At 41.0% G+C, this 13,057-nt stretch overlaps 1 protein-coding gene across 3 annotated transcripts in view; it reads left to right on the forward strand.

The window, feature by feature from the left end:
• Positions 1–13,057, forward strand: part of LOC104597097 (ultraviolet-B receptor UVR8-like) — a 23,821-nt gene continuing 10,764 nt past the window's right edge. For 2 of the 3 annotated variants that reach the window (XM_010258494.3, XM_019197746.2), the window contains exons 1-7: positions 1–426; positions 1,061–1,134; positions 1,234–1,318; positions 1,443–1,574; positions 1,664–1,900; positions 2,052–2,297; positions 2,542–2,585. In XM_010258494.3, coding sequence (XP_010256796.1) covers positions 216–426; positions 1,061–1,134; positions 1,234–1,318; positions 1,443–1,574; positions 1,664–1,900; positions 2,052–2,297; positions 2,542–2,585 — 1,029 coding nt within the window. In that variant the 5' untranslated portion in view covers positions 1–215. The remainder of the gene's footprint in view (positions 427–1,060; positions 1,135–1,233; positions 1,319–1,442; positions 1,575–1,663; positions 1,901–2,051; positions 2,298–2,541; positions 2,586–13,057) is intronic. The other variant, XM_010258495.3, reaches the window with a different exon arrangement.

The raw sequence follows: 13,057 nt of genomic DNA on the forward strand, positions 1-13,057 counted from the left end.
GTGATTTGTGAAGCAAATTAGGGCACTTCACCTCTGGGTCTGGGCACAGAGCGGAGCAAAGACAGCAGACTCCAAACTCTGAAGAGAGAAAACAGGAAAGAGAAAAAAAAATCCAGTAGTTGAAGAAGAAAAGGAAAACAAGGAAAAAAAAAAGAGATAAAGAGTAAAACAGGAATAATAAGAGAGGGATTCTAGGATTATTTTCCGGAACCGCCATGAATGGCGATGGCGGAGGAGATGCAGCAGTTAAAATGGAGGAGTCGAAAGAAGCTATAGTCTTAATGTGGGGTTACCTTCCCGGTGCTTCACCGCAGCGTTCGCCTCTTCTTTCTCCGGTCGTTGTTCGGCTTCCGGCATCAACCGGCACCGGAGATTCATGGAAAGATGTTTGTGGAGGTGGATGTGGTTTTGCTATAGCGATTTCGGGTGCTGTCTTCGATCTCCATTCATTTCCACTATATATATATATTCGTTTGTTCGACATTGAAATGAAAAATGTTGTTGATTTGAGCGAATAAAACCGTCAAGTGATGACGGGGATCGTTTTCTTCGGTTTCAATTGTTTTGAATAAAGAATTCTTGGCGAGGCATTTTGCGGTGTTTCTTTTGATATTTGTTTCATTGCCTTTTCCATTATTTTCTTCCCGTCTAAACTGTCTGTTTGTTTTCAAGACTGACGATGTTTATGCGTGTCTGAAGATTCTACTGAGTTATTCCTCCTTTGGTTGACTGTCTGTGTATGCAACACCCATCAAAAGTTTTCGATTGAGCTGGATAGTTATCACCCAAATTACAGTGAAACTTTCCAGGATACCGGAATTGTCGAAAGTTCCTAGATTAGTCCTTGCCCCACACTTAAATTACTTCTTTGGCTTATGGGTTTCATCTCGATTTGACCATACAAGTTACTACATTCTTGATTTAGGTCTTTGGAAGAACTCGGTTTCTTTACTTGCTTTCATATTTTCTAAGGAAGCTTTTCTGTCGGTGTTTTTACCTTTTACCTCAATGTGTTTTTAGCACAAGTTTACACGAGTGCTTACATATCTTCTTCAACCAGAATCTGGAAAGCTCATTACATGGGGTTCAGCAGATGATCTCGGTCAAAGTTATTTAACTTCGGGGAAGCACGGGGTTAGTGTATTACTAAGAGATCCTCTCATCAGATGAGTTTCTTTCATATGTTTCTCTTTTATCTGAATATTTGTCTTTTTTCCATTTAATTTCTAAAAGGAAACTCCGGAGCCATTTCCTCTTCCAACTGATGCTTCAATAGTGAAGGCTGCAGCAGGTTGGGCGCATTGTGTTTCTGTTACAGGTGCTAACTGTAGTTCTCTGAAAATTTGTGATACATAAGCATTCCAGTGCACAGGTTATTGTGTAACGCATAATAGGCTTTTTATAGAGTTATGGAATGACTTAATACGTTTCTTGAAATGCAGACAAGGGAGAAGTCTACACATGGGGTTGGAAAGAATGTGTTCCCTCTGGAAAGGTCTTGGGAGATCCAGCTGCTGGTGGAAACATAGAAAAGGAGGTACTTGAAAGGCAGAGTTCATTGTTGACTGAACAAGGTGATTCTGATTTTGTCTAATCGTCGTGGGTATGGCTGAAGCTTCTCTTGACCTTTTTTAGACTAATGTAGTGACAGTAACTCTTACAGTGAGCCCAAAGTCTCAAGTTTCAAGATCAGCTAGTGGATCAGTGTCTGGTTTTGACAGTAGAGGAAGTAGTGAGGAAGGTACAAAGCGAAGGAGAATATCGTCAGCTAAACAAGCAACTGAAAGCTCAACATCTGGCGATGAAACTCTCTCAGCTTTGCCATGTCTGGTGACACTAAGTCCAGGAGTGAGAATAGCAACTGTTGCTGCAGGTGGGCGCCATACCTTGGCGTTGTCAGGTAAACCTATTTTTACCTACAGTCTACTGCCAATGCTGCAGTTGTAACATGCAGATGTCTCGTTGTATTATGATGTCCATTAAAATCTATGAAGCTATGGAAGGGTTACCATTTTAAGCAACTCACCTGATGCATCCAATTTTCCCCAAAGTTTCAGATGTAGGACAGGTGTGGGGTTGGGGCTATGGAGGTGAAGGGCAGCTAGGCCTAGGCTCTCGTATCCGCATGGTGTCTTCTCCTCATCCCGTACCTTGTCTTGAACCTTCTGCATATGGAAAGGATAGGTCTTCAACAGTTCCACGAGGAACCATGAGCTCTGAGGGGCAGCTGTATAAAGTTCCTGGAAGTTACGTGAAGGGAATTGCTTGTGGAGGCCGACACAGTGCAGTAATAACAGGTTTGCATTAGGCCACTGGATTTAGTCATGAAGAAATGTTTCATTTGCTTAGTATATCTTTATCATCATGTGCTGGGTCATTGAGTTGTTATAGGGGTCAGAAAAGGATAGCATTTAGCTGAGATAGTATGGGATTTTATTGAGTGGTCAGTTCATTGCATACCTGATTTCTTCCCATCTATTTTGACCTGCCGATTATAGGCTGATGACATGTCTTTCCTTCTGTTATTTAATGCATGGACAGATGCTGGAGCACTACTTACTTTTGGTTGGGGACTTTATGGGCAGGTGAATTTCCTATTCCAGTTAATTTGTTGGTGGTGAATACACTTTCTTGCTTAAGTGTTTATGATGTCCATTATTTTATATTTTTTTTTGGTTTTGTTTACTTTCTTCTTTTATCTTTTCCATATGGGAAAAAGTTATATTGGTATATCCCATGAATAATAAAGTTTTGTTGCTAGGTTTTTCTTATAACCCCCTCAAGTTTATGGTGCTTTATTTCACTGTAATATCAATATTTAGTGATCTGTTACAAGTTGAAGGGGATAGAAGAGCTAGGGGCAGGGAAAAAGGACATGGATTGAAGTAGTGGAAATGATTTAAGGGCCCATAACTTAACAATGGTTATGGCATATGATAGAACAGAATGGTGGGACAGGTTTCATATAGCTCACCTCATATAGTTGGGACGGGGCTTAAATTATGATGATCATCAATGACTTGACAGTTGACAACCAATATTAGTACTTTCTGTCAAGTGCGCTTAAACAAACAACATGATTGATGGTGCAAAGTAATTTCATGGGTCAGTATTCACTTTTCAATTTAGTTTGAGAGAGGATTGGCATCTATTAGTGTGTGCATGTTCAAATTTGCTTATTAAATGAAGTGGCTGGATTTAATTCCATCTACTGTTGAATTGCAAGTATTACATTAAGGGGTGTTACTTTATTAGACATGGATGGCAGAAAAAGCAACATAAGAAAACCAGGAAGTATAGTAGTTCATTTTGAATTACAAAGTCATTTCTTTCAAGGCATATTATGGTCCTTCATTCTGTGGCCTGTTTACAACCATGGTATATAGCCTATATGTAAAACTTAAGATTTTTTATTTTTTTTTTATTTTTTATGCTGGGGTTGTTTTCTTTAAGTAGTAAATACCAATCACGGTCTTACATGTCAACCACTTGTGCTGTTTGGAATTTTCTTTATGGAACCTCGAGAGCCTAAAATCAACTAATACAAAGCTTCCAGTTGGTAGTTGTCAGGATTTTGGTCATTTGGTCTATTTTTACATTAAAAGAAAAAAAAAGTTTAACAAGAAAAGAAAAATATATATAATCTGAGAAGTGTGACGAGATAGTATCCCAAACCCACAATTACTCATCTCTATAAAAGAAAACAAAAAGCAACAGAAATCATTACATCTCCTCCAAGGGCGTTTCCATAAAAGACATTTGCAAACTCCGGATGCAGTTTAATCCAGTCAATGATCATATTTCCAATCTTCAAGCACAATCTTTCTCCTCTTTTCTGAGACCCTTCAAATATTCTTCTATTTCTTTCCTTCCAAATGCTCCAGCAAATAGGAAATGGTACACAGCTTCACATTATCTTTGCTTTCTTTTCTCATCAAATATTGTCAGAGAGAAAAAATGTCATTGGGGGGATATCTCAGCTGCCAGAGATTCTTCCTAAAAAGGGATAAGAAAATGCCCCATAGGAACTTGGTGAAACAACAAGAGATAAATGATTTCTCTCACCTATGAAACATAAATAGCAAATAAATGTTAATGATCTGGAATCTTCTTTCTTCAGATGATCCAGTGTAAGAACACTGTCCTTGGCTACTAGCTATGCAAATGTTTCTCCCAAGAACAAAGATTTTGCAAATGTTAAGAACACTATCCTCAGTTCATTTATAAGGACTAAGAACAAAGATTTGCACATGCATTGGTTTATCCAGCTCATCCAAATAGATCTGAAGCCTTTTAGCTTCATTATGTGAATTAGGCAGCTCAAATAACATGTCAGGCCTTCTGTAAATCAAAATTTCATATGATTACTAGTTCTCTCCTTTTCATCATGTTTTCCACCCTTGTTTGCTATCAGAATACTAGCCACTATTTGTTGACTCTCTATGAAAGCACTTTGTTTCATGGACGTTCCTTTTCTTTTTTTGATGAATAATAATAAGTTTATTGATTCAAAAGCAAATTAGAGTGAGTTCATACATCATCCCAGTGAGAGGCGCGAGCTGCAGCCCCTCCTTGAAACTTACAAGTAAACTAGGAAAGAAAAACAAGAATCACAACTGAGCCCAAAATAATTCTTCTCTATTTACCCCTTGCTTAGCTAACACATTTGACAAGGTATTTGCTGATCTCCCCACCCACTGTACAGTGACCAACATATTCCTTGTCAACCAACTAAATTTCTTCATTTCATTCTTGTATCGCCACATAGCCTCTTCAGAATTTTTCAACCAACCCACCACCACTTTGGAATCCCCCTCGATTATTAGTTGTTGTACCCCCAGCTGGTTTGCAAATTGGACCCCTTGTACAGCAGCTAAAAGTTCTGCCCTAATGGAATTCCCAATTCCCAAAGGACCTGAGTAGAGCAACAAAATCTCTCCCTTCTCATTTCTCAAAGCACCCCCCACTCCAGATAATCCTGGATTACCCATGCTGCTTCCATCAAAGTTCAACTTAATTGAGCCTTCGGTTGGAGGAGACCAGCTTGTAATTGATTTGGCCTTTAAAGATGCACACCTTGCTACTGCTGACCAATTTCTCCAAATGCCATTAAAGGAGAATTGATGAAAGATTTCCAAAGTCTTCAGCTAATGTATTGCCCTGTTTAACACACAGTCTTTCAAATCTTGGTTGTTCCTTTCCTTATCTTGAAAAATTCTGAGATTCCTTTCTTCCCAAAGAGTCCAAGTCAAAGCAGCACGAGCACATCTCCACATAATTCTCCCTATTTTTATAGGCCAATAAAAGGTAGAATGGTTGAAGAGCATGTGAACTTCTGCTGGTAGACTCCAACTACTCCCAAACAACGAAAGTAGCCAAGCCCAAAGGTCTGTAGAAAAGGGACAAGATACAAATAGATGGTAACAATCCTCACTGTGAGCTCTACAGAGGATACACCAATTAGGAGAAATACAAAGAAAAGGTCTTCTCTTTTGTAGGTTGTCTAAAGTGTTTACTTTCCCATGGAAAACTTCCCAACAAAAAGCCATAATTTTTGGGGGGACTAGCCTACACTAAATTTCTTTTGACGGAAAGGGTTGGTGAGTAGAAAGTTGAGAGATGGACTTGAAAATAGAAGCACAAGTGAAGGTTCCCATTGGGTCTAGGAGTCCAAACCCTCTTATCTGGCTTGGAGGGACCCAAACAAACCTGATTAAGACACCCAAGCAAAAAAGAAAGAGACTCAATTTCAGCATCCCTAAGTCCTCTACGAAAACCAAAATCCCAAGTAGGGTCTAAGGGTGTTCCCAAGGGTGAGACAAATTTTGAGACCACCTCTTTTTTGTACAAAGAAATAGAAAAAAGCGAGGGGAACAAAACCTTTAACGGTGAGTCTCCTACCCAACTATCCTCCCAAAAAAGGATAGAGTTGCCAGAACAAACTTCATACCTGATAAAATTGAGGAATTGAGGAAGGGTGTTGTGAATAGCCTTCCAAGGTGTTGCTAGGTTAGCTTGCCTTGATACACCAGCATCCCATCCATTCTCTGACCTCCTATGAATGCTTCCCACCACCTCATGCCACAATCTCTCTCTTTCCAAAGGCCATCTCCACAACCATTTCCCTAACAGAGCTTGATTCTTTCTAGTTACCCTCCCAATTCCCAAACCCCCCTCTTCTTTACTTCTACACACAATTTCCCAATTAACCAAGTGGTCCTTTTTCTCTTGTCCCGGCTCCCATAAGAAGTCTCTCATCAACTTCTCCAGCTTCCTAGCTTCCTTAACTGGTATCCTAAAGACAGACAAATAATAGGTAGGTAAGTTAACCAAGGTAGCTCTTATTAGGGTAATTCTTCCTCCTAAAGAGATATAGTTCCTCTTCCATGAGACTAATCTCTTCTCAAAATTTTCTAACACTGGGGTCCAAAATCTACTCTCCCTAGGATTTGCCCCTAAAGGAAGCCCTAAATATGACATAGGCCAAGCAGAGGTGGAACACTCAAGACACTCCGCAATAGCCTCGACCTCCCCTACCTCCAAATTTATACCTGCTACGCAACTCTTTTCCAGATTTATTCTCAAATTAGAGACACTTTCAAATCCTTTTATTAGCTCCTTTAGGTTTGCTACCTTTTCACTAAGACCTCCTTCACAAAAAATCATTAGGTCGTCTGCAAACTGAAGGTGGGTGACGGGGACTTGGTGTCTCCCTATTCTCCAACCCCTAATAGCATCTTCGCTGTCAGCCTTAGTAATGATCCTACTAATCACATCAGCTACTAAGGTAAAAAGGAATTGTGAAAGTGGATCCCCTTGCCTGACACCCCTGCAAGCCGGAAAAAAATCCCTTACCGTACCATTTACCAGAATAGAGTAGTGACAAGTACTGATACACCCAAAGATCCAACTACACCACTTGCCCCCAAATCCACCATTTCGCATAACCTCTAATAGAAACTCCCAGTCCACCAAATCATAGGCCTTTTCAAGATCCAATTTACAAATGAATCCTTTCCTACTAGACCTTTTCATTTCCTCCACACACTCATTTGCAATTAAGATCTGATTTGTTATTTGTCGCCCTTGAATGAAAGCCCCCTGAGTTTCACTAATGATGGTAGGGAGGACTGTTTTGATCCTCAATGAGAGCACTTTAGCCAGAATTTTATAGATGCTTGTCACCAGACTAATAGGCCTATAATCTTTTGGGTGGTTGGCATCAATCTTCTTAGGTATCAAGGCAAAAAAAGTGGCATTAATTCCAGGGCTTATAGTGTGATTGTCTGCAAATTCCTTAAAGACTTCAGTTAGATCCTCTTTCAACACCTCTCAACAGTCTTGATAAAAACCCATTGTAAAGCCATATGGACTCGGAGCCTTGGATCTATCCATTAGAAAGACAGTTTTCTTAATCTTTTCTTCCTCAAAATCCCTTTCCAGCCACCTTGCCACTCCATCAATTCTTGGCCAATCCACCCTTTCCATGACTGTTTTCTCACTCAAAGGCCTTCTATAAATCGATTTGAAGTGGTCCACAAATTTTCTGGCTATGTCATCCTGGTTGGTAATCACCTCCTCTCCTATCTCTAGCTTGGTCACAAAATTCTTTTTCGTCTCCCATTTGCCAAATCATGGAAGAATCTAGTGTTTCCATCGCCTTCCTTAATCCACTTGTGTCTAGATTTTTGTCTCCAACTGATTTCTTCCCTCAATAACACTTCTTCCAACTCCTTTTTTAATTGTCTCCTTAACACTCTGTCCTCCTCGGTCAACCCATTGTGAGATTCCTTTACATCCAAATTCTCTATTCGAGAGATTAGGCCCAATTTTTGCTCCTCAATTCTACCAAACTGATCTCTATTCCACTCATTTATTTTGGCTCTCAACCTTTTTAATTTCTTGTGGAACTTGATCCCCTTCCATCTTACCCCCCTCTCTTCCTTACCCCACCACTCCACTTTTTTCACAAAATCTGGATGGGTAAGCCACATGTTTTCGAATCTAAAAGGTTTGGGTCCTATAGGAAAAGACTCAGTTCCTATTTGGATAGGACAGTGATCGAGCAAAAAGGGGTTTCCTAAAGGTTGGACCAAGTGTAACTGGCTTGCAGCAGAGGTATTTCCTTCAGTTCACAATCTTCAATAAAACCATTAAATTTCCTCATGCTTGTTGAGATTACCTGTTGGGGATTACTGGTTTCATCAGAGAATCTAATGACGTTAAAATCCCCGCACAGGCACCAAGGACCATCCCATATCTCCTTAATTGCATATAGTTCCTCACACATCTCATTCCTCTCTCTATAGGAATTAGGGCCATAAACATTGGTTAAGACCCATACACACCCATTTTCTACATTCTTGCACTTAATGGAAACTGAGAATTTGCCTATCAATTCTTCCACTACTTCCACCACATCCTCCCTCCATAGTGTTACCCCCCCGAGGCTTCCCAAGGAGACGAGCTCCAACCTAAACCTCTAGACCTCCAAAAACTCCTCACCCATCTCCCATCTAATTCCATCAGTTTGGATTCTTGTAACAACACGATATCAGGTTTTTCCCTTCGGAGTAGGTCTTTGATCGCCCTTCTCTTCTTTGCACTCCCTAACCCTCTTACATTCTAGCTAATAATTTTCATCGATACAAAATAGCAAAGGAACCCAATAAGAGGCCATATTCTCCTCATTTTAGGCCCTTCCTCCTATCCCCTCTACCATTGAATTCTAAATCCCCCTCAATGTCTGAGATTAGCCTTTCCACTTCAGATCTTTTTTTCTTATTTGTTCCTCTTTCCCCCCCGTTTCCAATTTCTCCATCCTTTCCAGCCAATGTTTGAGAAAGAATTTTACCCTTCTCACACTTATTTTTGCTACAGCATCTTTCTACGAGTCCTTCCTTTTTATTTTGTTCCTCCATCATTGTACAAATCAACTCCCAAATTCTATCCGCCTCCCCCTTACTACTTTCTTCCAACACCCTCTCTCTTGCATCAGAAACTCCTGGATGGGAAGCTAGGATATCTGTTACAGGCATAGCAAACAAGTCAGTACCTAAAACAGAATTGACACCCATACCTGATAGAACGAGGGTAGGACTAGAGTCACTGAAAATGACTTGCTGACAGGCGGCACATGGTTTTAAGGCCTTTCCCCTTTTTGGACAAGGATGGGAAGTAGACATGGTGAAAGAATCACTTCCTGACGACCTACCCACTTGGAAAACCTTTCTCTGTGTTTCCGACACTGGAATACCCGCATCCATCCTCACGGCCGATTCTTGTCCCTCTCCACCAACATCCTGTAATTCATTTGACTCAGGCTCAGCTCCCTTGACGAAGGGAGGAGGAGTTTTCACAGCTTTAGAATCAATTTCTTCACCAATCCTAGTCTTCCCGCCACCTGTCTCTTCAGTCTCTTCCTCTAAGAACAACTCTGTATGCAAACTTTCTGTTTCAAGAAGATCATTGTTGCTTTTCGGAGACAAGCTTCCCAGACGTAGCGTTTCGTCTCTATCAGAATCGTCATTGCTGTTTTGTTCACTCAACCAATCTTCAAGCCCTGTTTTGTTCTCATCATTAGGCTTCATGTATCTCGGGTTGCGCCTATCTGGTGAGAGACGGTTCGCCAGGTTGGGTGGGACCCACTGTAGAGAGCCTCGAGACTGCAAGTCTTGAGACTTTTTTGCGCCTGAACTGTTCGGTCGAGAGGAAGGGTTCAGGGTTGAAGAAGATAAACGCTTTATCTCGTCTATCAGCTCATCCCTCCTCCCAGTCACGTGCTTACTTAACATGTCCCTCGGCCCATCTGTCTTATAATGGGCCTTGGGCTCAAGACTATAGGAGCCCAGCTTTAAGTCCTTTACTTGAAAGGCCTTCTCCGACCCACCATAATAGGGATCCACTCGATTGGACCCTTCTTTTCGTCCCACGTGACCACTTAAAGAGTCACGCCCCCCCTGTTTTAATGGTCGAACCAGCAACCTTTCCTGTCTGAGATTGCTGGTTCAGCCTTCTCCCTTTCGACAGTAAAAGCTTTTTGTCTTTTTCCCCTGACACCACCTGCGCAAAGGACCTACCATTTGTCATACCCTCTTCTTGCTTTCTCCAGGTTTGACCTTCCAACTGCCCCAAAGCTTTTTGGCTTCCCAGAATATGTTGGCCCTTTTTAGTGAAACATCCCTTCCCATTTGAATTACCCAATCTCACAAGTCCACGTAGTGCTTCTTCTTCCTCCTTCTCCCCTCCTACCAACCGAGCCTCCTTCCACAGCCCTGCTTCAATGGAGGAAGCTAACCACATAGAGACAAAGCTCCCCTCTGTTCGTACCTCTACCTTTCGTGGAATTTCTTCTAGCTTTACACCACTTAGCAGGATTGCTACTGAATAGAGATCGCCCCAAAAAGCACCTTTCAAGATTCTTCCACAACACAGTTATAGCCTCTGCTATTTCTTGTTTCCATAGATGGAATGGCAAGCCTATTACACGCACCACCACACCATCTTCAACAAAAAAATCCTTGGAGTTGGATGTTGGATTCCATTTGAAGACTGTGAATGATCCGAACTCAGCCTGAACATTGATAGCTAATATTTCCAAATCATTCTCTAATGGATCTAGGATGGCTTTACAGTTATCGAAGGGGGTTACTATGAAAACACTCTTCAACTTCAACCTGGTTGCCAGTAAGTCGGCTACCCTCCTCCAATCATAACCTTTTCCTTGGCTTGTATCACAAACTTACTATCCCACTCCTCTCTCTCTAGACCTCCCACCATTCTGCAATGGCCTTTTGTTTTTGCCATGACCACTGGCCCTTGTTGTACCCTGCTGTTACTGAGATAAGCCTTCTCCTCTCTTATGGAGGCTTTTTTCTCATTTGCTACTCTTTGAGCAACCAGTCTACTTCCCCCCAGCCTTGGTTCTGTTTTCCTGCTGGTAGACACACCAGTTGCCTCTGTCCCTTCCCAAACAATTCAGTCAAAGCTATGAAGAACCCCTTTCTATTCCTCTTACATTCAACAACATATCTTCTCCCTTCTAGTGTACTAAGATCCTGCCAGTTTATTTGCTTACCTTTTGAACAGGCTCCAGCTATGAACTTTCTTAGCCACTCGATCACTTCTAATCCTTCCAGCAATATTGTATCCTTTTTCGCTTCCCTTACCTTCAGGCTTACCTTCCCCTTGATTCTCATCTCTTCGAACAGGAGATTTTTTGCTTCTATCTTCAAGGATCTCCTCCACTGACCTGCCTGCACGAACTCCATCCCCTCCATTTTCCCTCCCATCTTGAAAAACACACTATATATTCCTTATTCTCCCATTAGCGGAAGGCAGTTGTAAAATGGACTGCAGTGGAGGCTGGTAAAAATAAAGCTCAACTTTGAGAGCAGCTGTCCTGAAAATCCAGGTCAGCCAGGTGTAAGTGGAATTTTTAGGGATCACAAGTTTTCAAGGACAGCAGGGGAAAATAACTCATGGACGTTCCTTTTCTGAACCTTAGAATATTTGGGTGTGTTCGGTCTCCTTCAGCATGCATATGACACCTCTTTGGACACATCTGTTGACATGTCTCCAAGGAGCTGGAACCTTGGGATTCAAGTATCCAGGTAACATCTAACATAGGTTTACCAATTGGGTACATGTTATACATTGGACATTGCATAGATCTAAGCAACCAATTTCTGATTGCATTACTTCTAAATAATATCAATTGACAATTTTTGTTGGGAGCATGTTCAATTAAGTGGGTATTGCCTGATATGTGATAAAAATGTGGATCAAAAGAAAAAGGTGGAAAATCATAAAATACATATCCCACAAACATATGAATGTTACTTATGCTGACATATCGATAGTCTGTATTTTGAGGAGGTTGAGATTGGAAGGCTGGGTGTTGATTTGGATTGAAGGAGTAATCTGGAGGACACTGAGGAGGATCAGTGTAATGGGTTAATCAGCAAGAAACTGCGTAATTTCAGATCTCACAATATAATTCATGTGACAAAGATATTTTCAAGACTAATACTAGGCTTGGCAGGGGCAGGACCTACAAAAAATAGAAATGGGTATATCGAAGGAAGAGAATGAGAGGTAATGGGACACCTGCAACTGGTCAGATGGGGGTGGCATTGCAAGTTTAGTCAGTCTCCCCTTACTTTGAAAAAACAACAGGAAAACGAGGTGAGCAGTGTTGATTCTGAATCTAGTGGAATCAAGTGGCCACAGGATACTGACGTTGATGGAGAAGACTCAAGTGATGTGGCTATCCAGAAATTAGTTGATGGAGAGGTGATGGTTGGGAAAAACTTGGGTCTGTACTTTTGGGGTGGCGAGGAATTTGCCAGGAGGGCCTTTGAGAAATTTGAAAGAACAAAGAAGGAAGAGAAAGAGAAAAACAAAGCTTTTACTCAGGGGAACAAGGATTGGGATGAAGATTACTCAATCCAAGTGGATGAGCTTATAGATGAAGACTGATGTGAGCTTCAGAAAGGCTCGCAGCTTTGGTTTTGTGGCAGGCTGGTGATCATAGTTTTGTTGGGACTTGGGTCTGTTCTGTTCTTTCTCTTGGTTTTGATTGGGTTTTTCTTGGGTGTAAGCAGTGGTTTCTTAGGCCTTTGGGGGTTTATTGGGGCTGCTAACATACTTGTGGTGGTACCTTATCACTGTAGACTGTACTTCTTTTTTATTTTAATGAAAATTTCTCTTTATTCTTCAAAAAACTAACACAAAAAATTTAGGGTAAAATGAAAAGTTTGGGTATACTAGGGTAGTAGTAGGCTGTGTTGCACAGACTCTTCTAAGCAGATAAAGCATCAATACTGGGCATGCCTTAGATTCTAGCACTCCATGAATTATTGAGTGACACTTATTGCAGCTGTTTTTTCTTGTTTCTTTAGCTGTCCAATATTAATGAACCTCTAGTCATTATACCTTGGGTTTTCCTATAAATAATTCTCAGGTAGGAAATATAGGCGTTGATTTTATATAAATCTTTGCTACTTTCTATTTTTTTGAAGATAAATAAAAAATAAACTTTATAAATGAAAAAAGG

This window comes from Nelumbo nucifera, chromosome 2 (genome assembly GCF_055504915.1).
Source record: "Nelumbo nucifera cultivar China Antique chromosome 2, China Antique-T2T, whole genome shotgun sequence".
NCBI classification, from domain to species: Eukaryota; Viridiplantae; Streptophyta; class Magnoliopsida; order Proteales; family Nelumbonaceae; genus Nelumbo; species Nelumbo nucifera.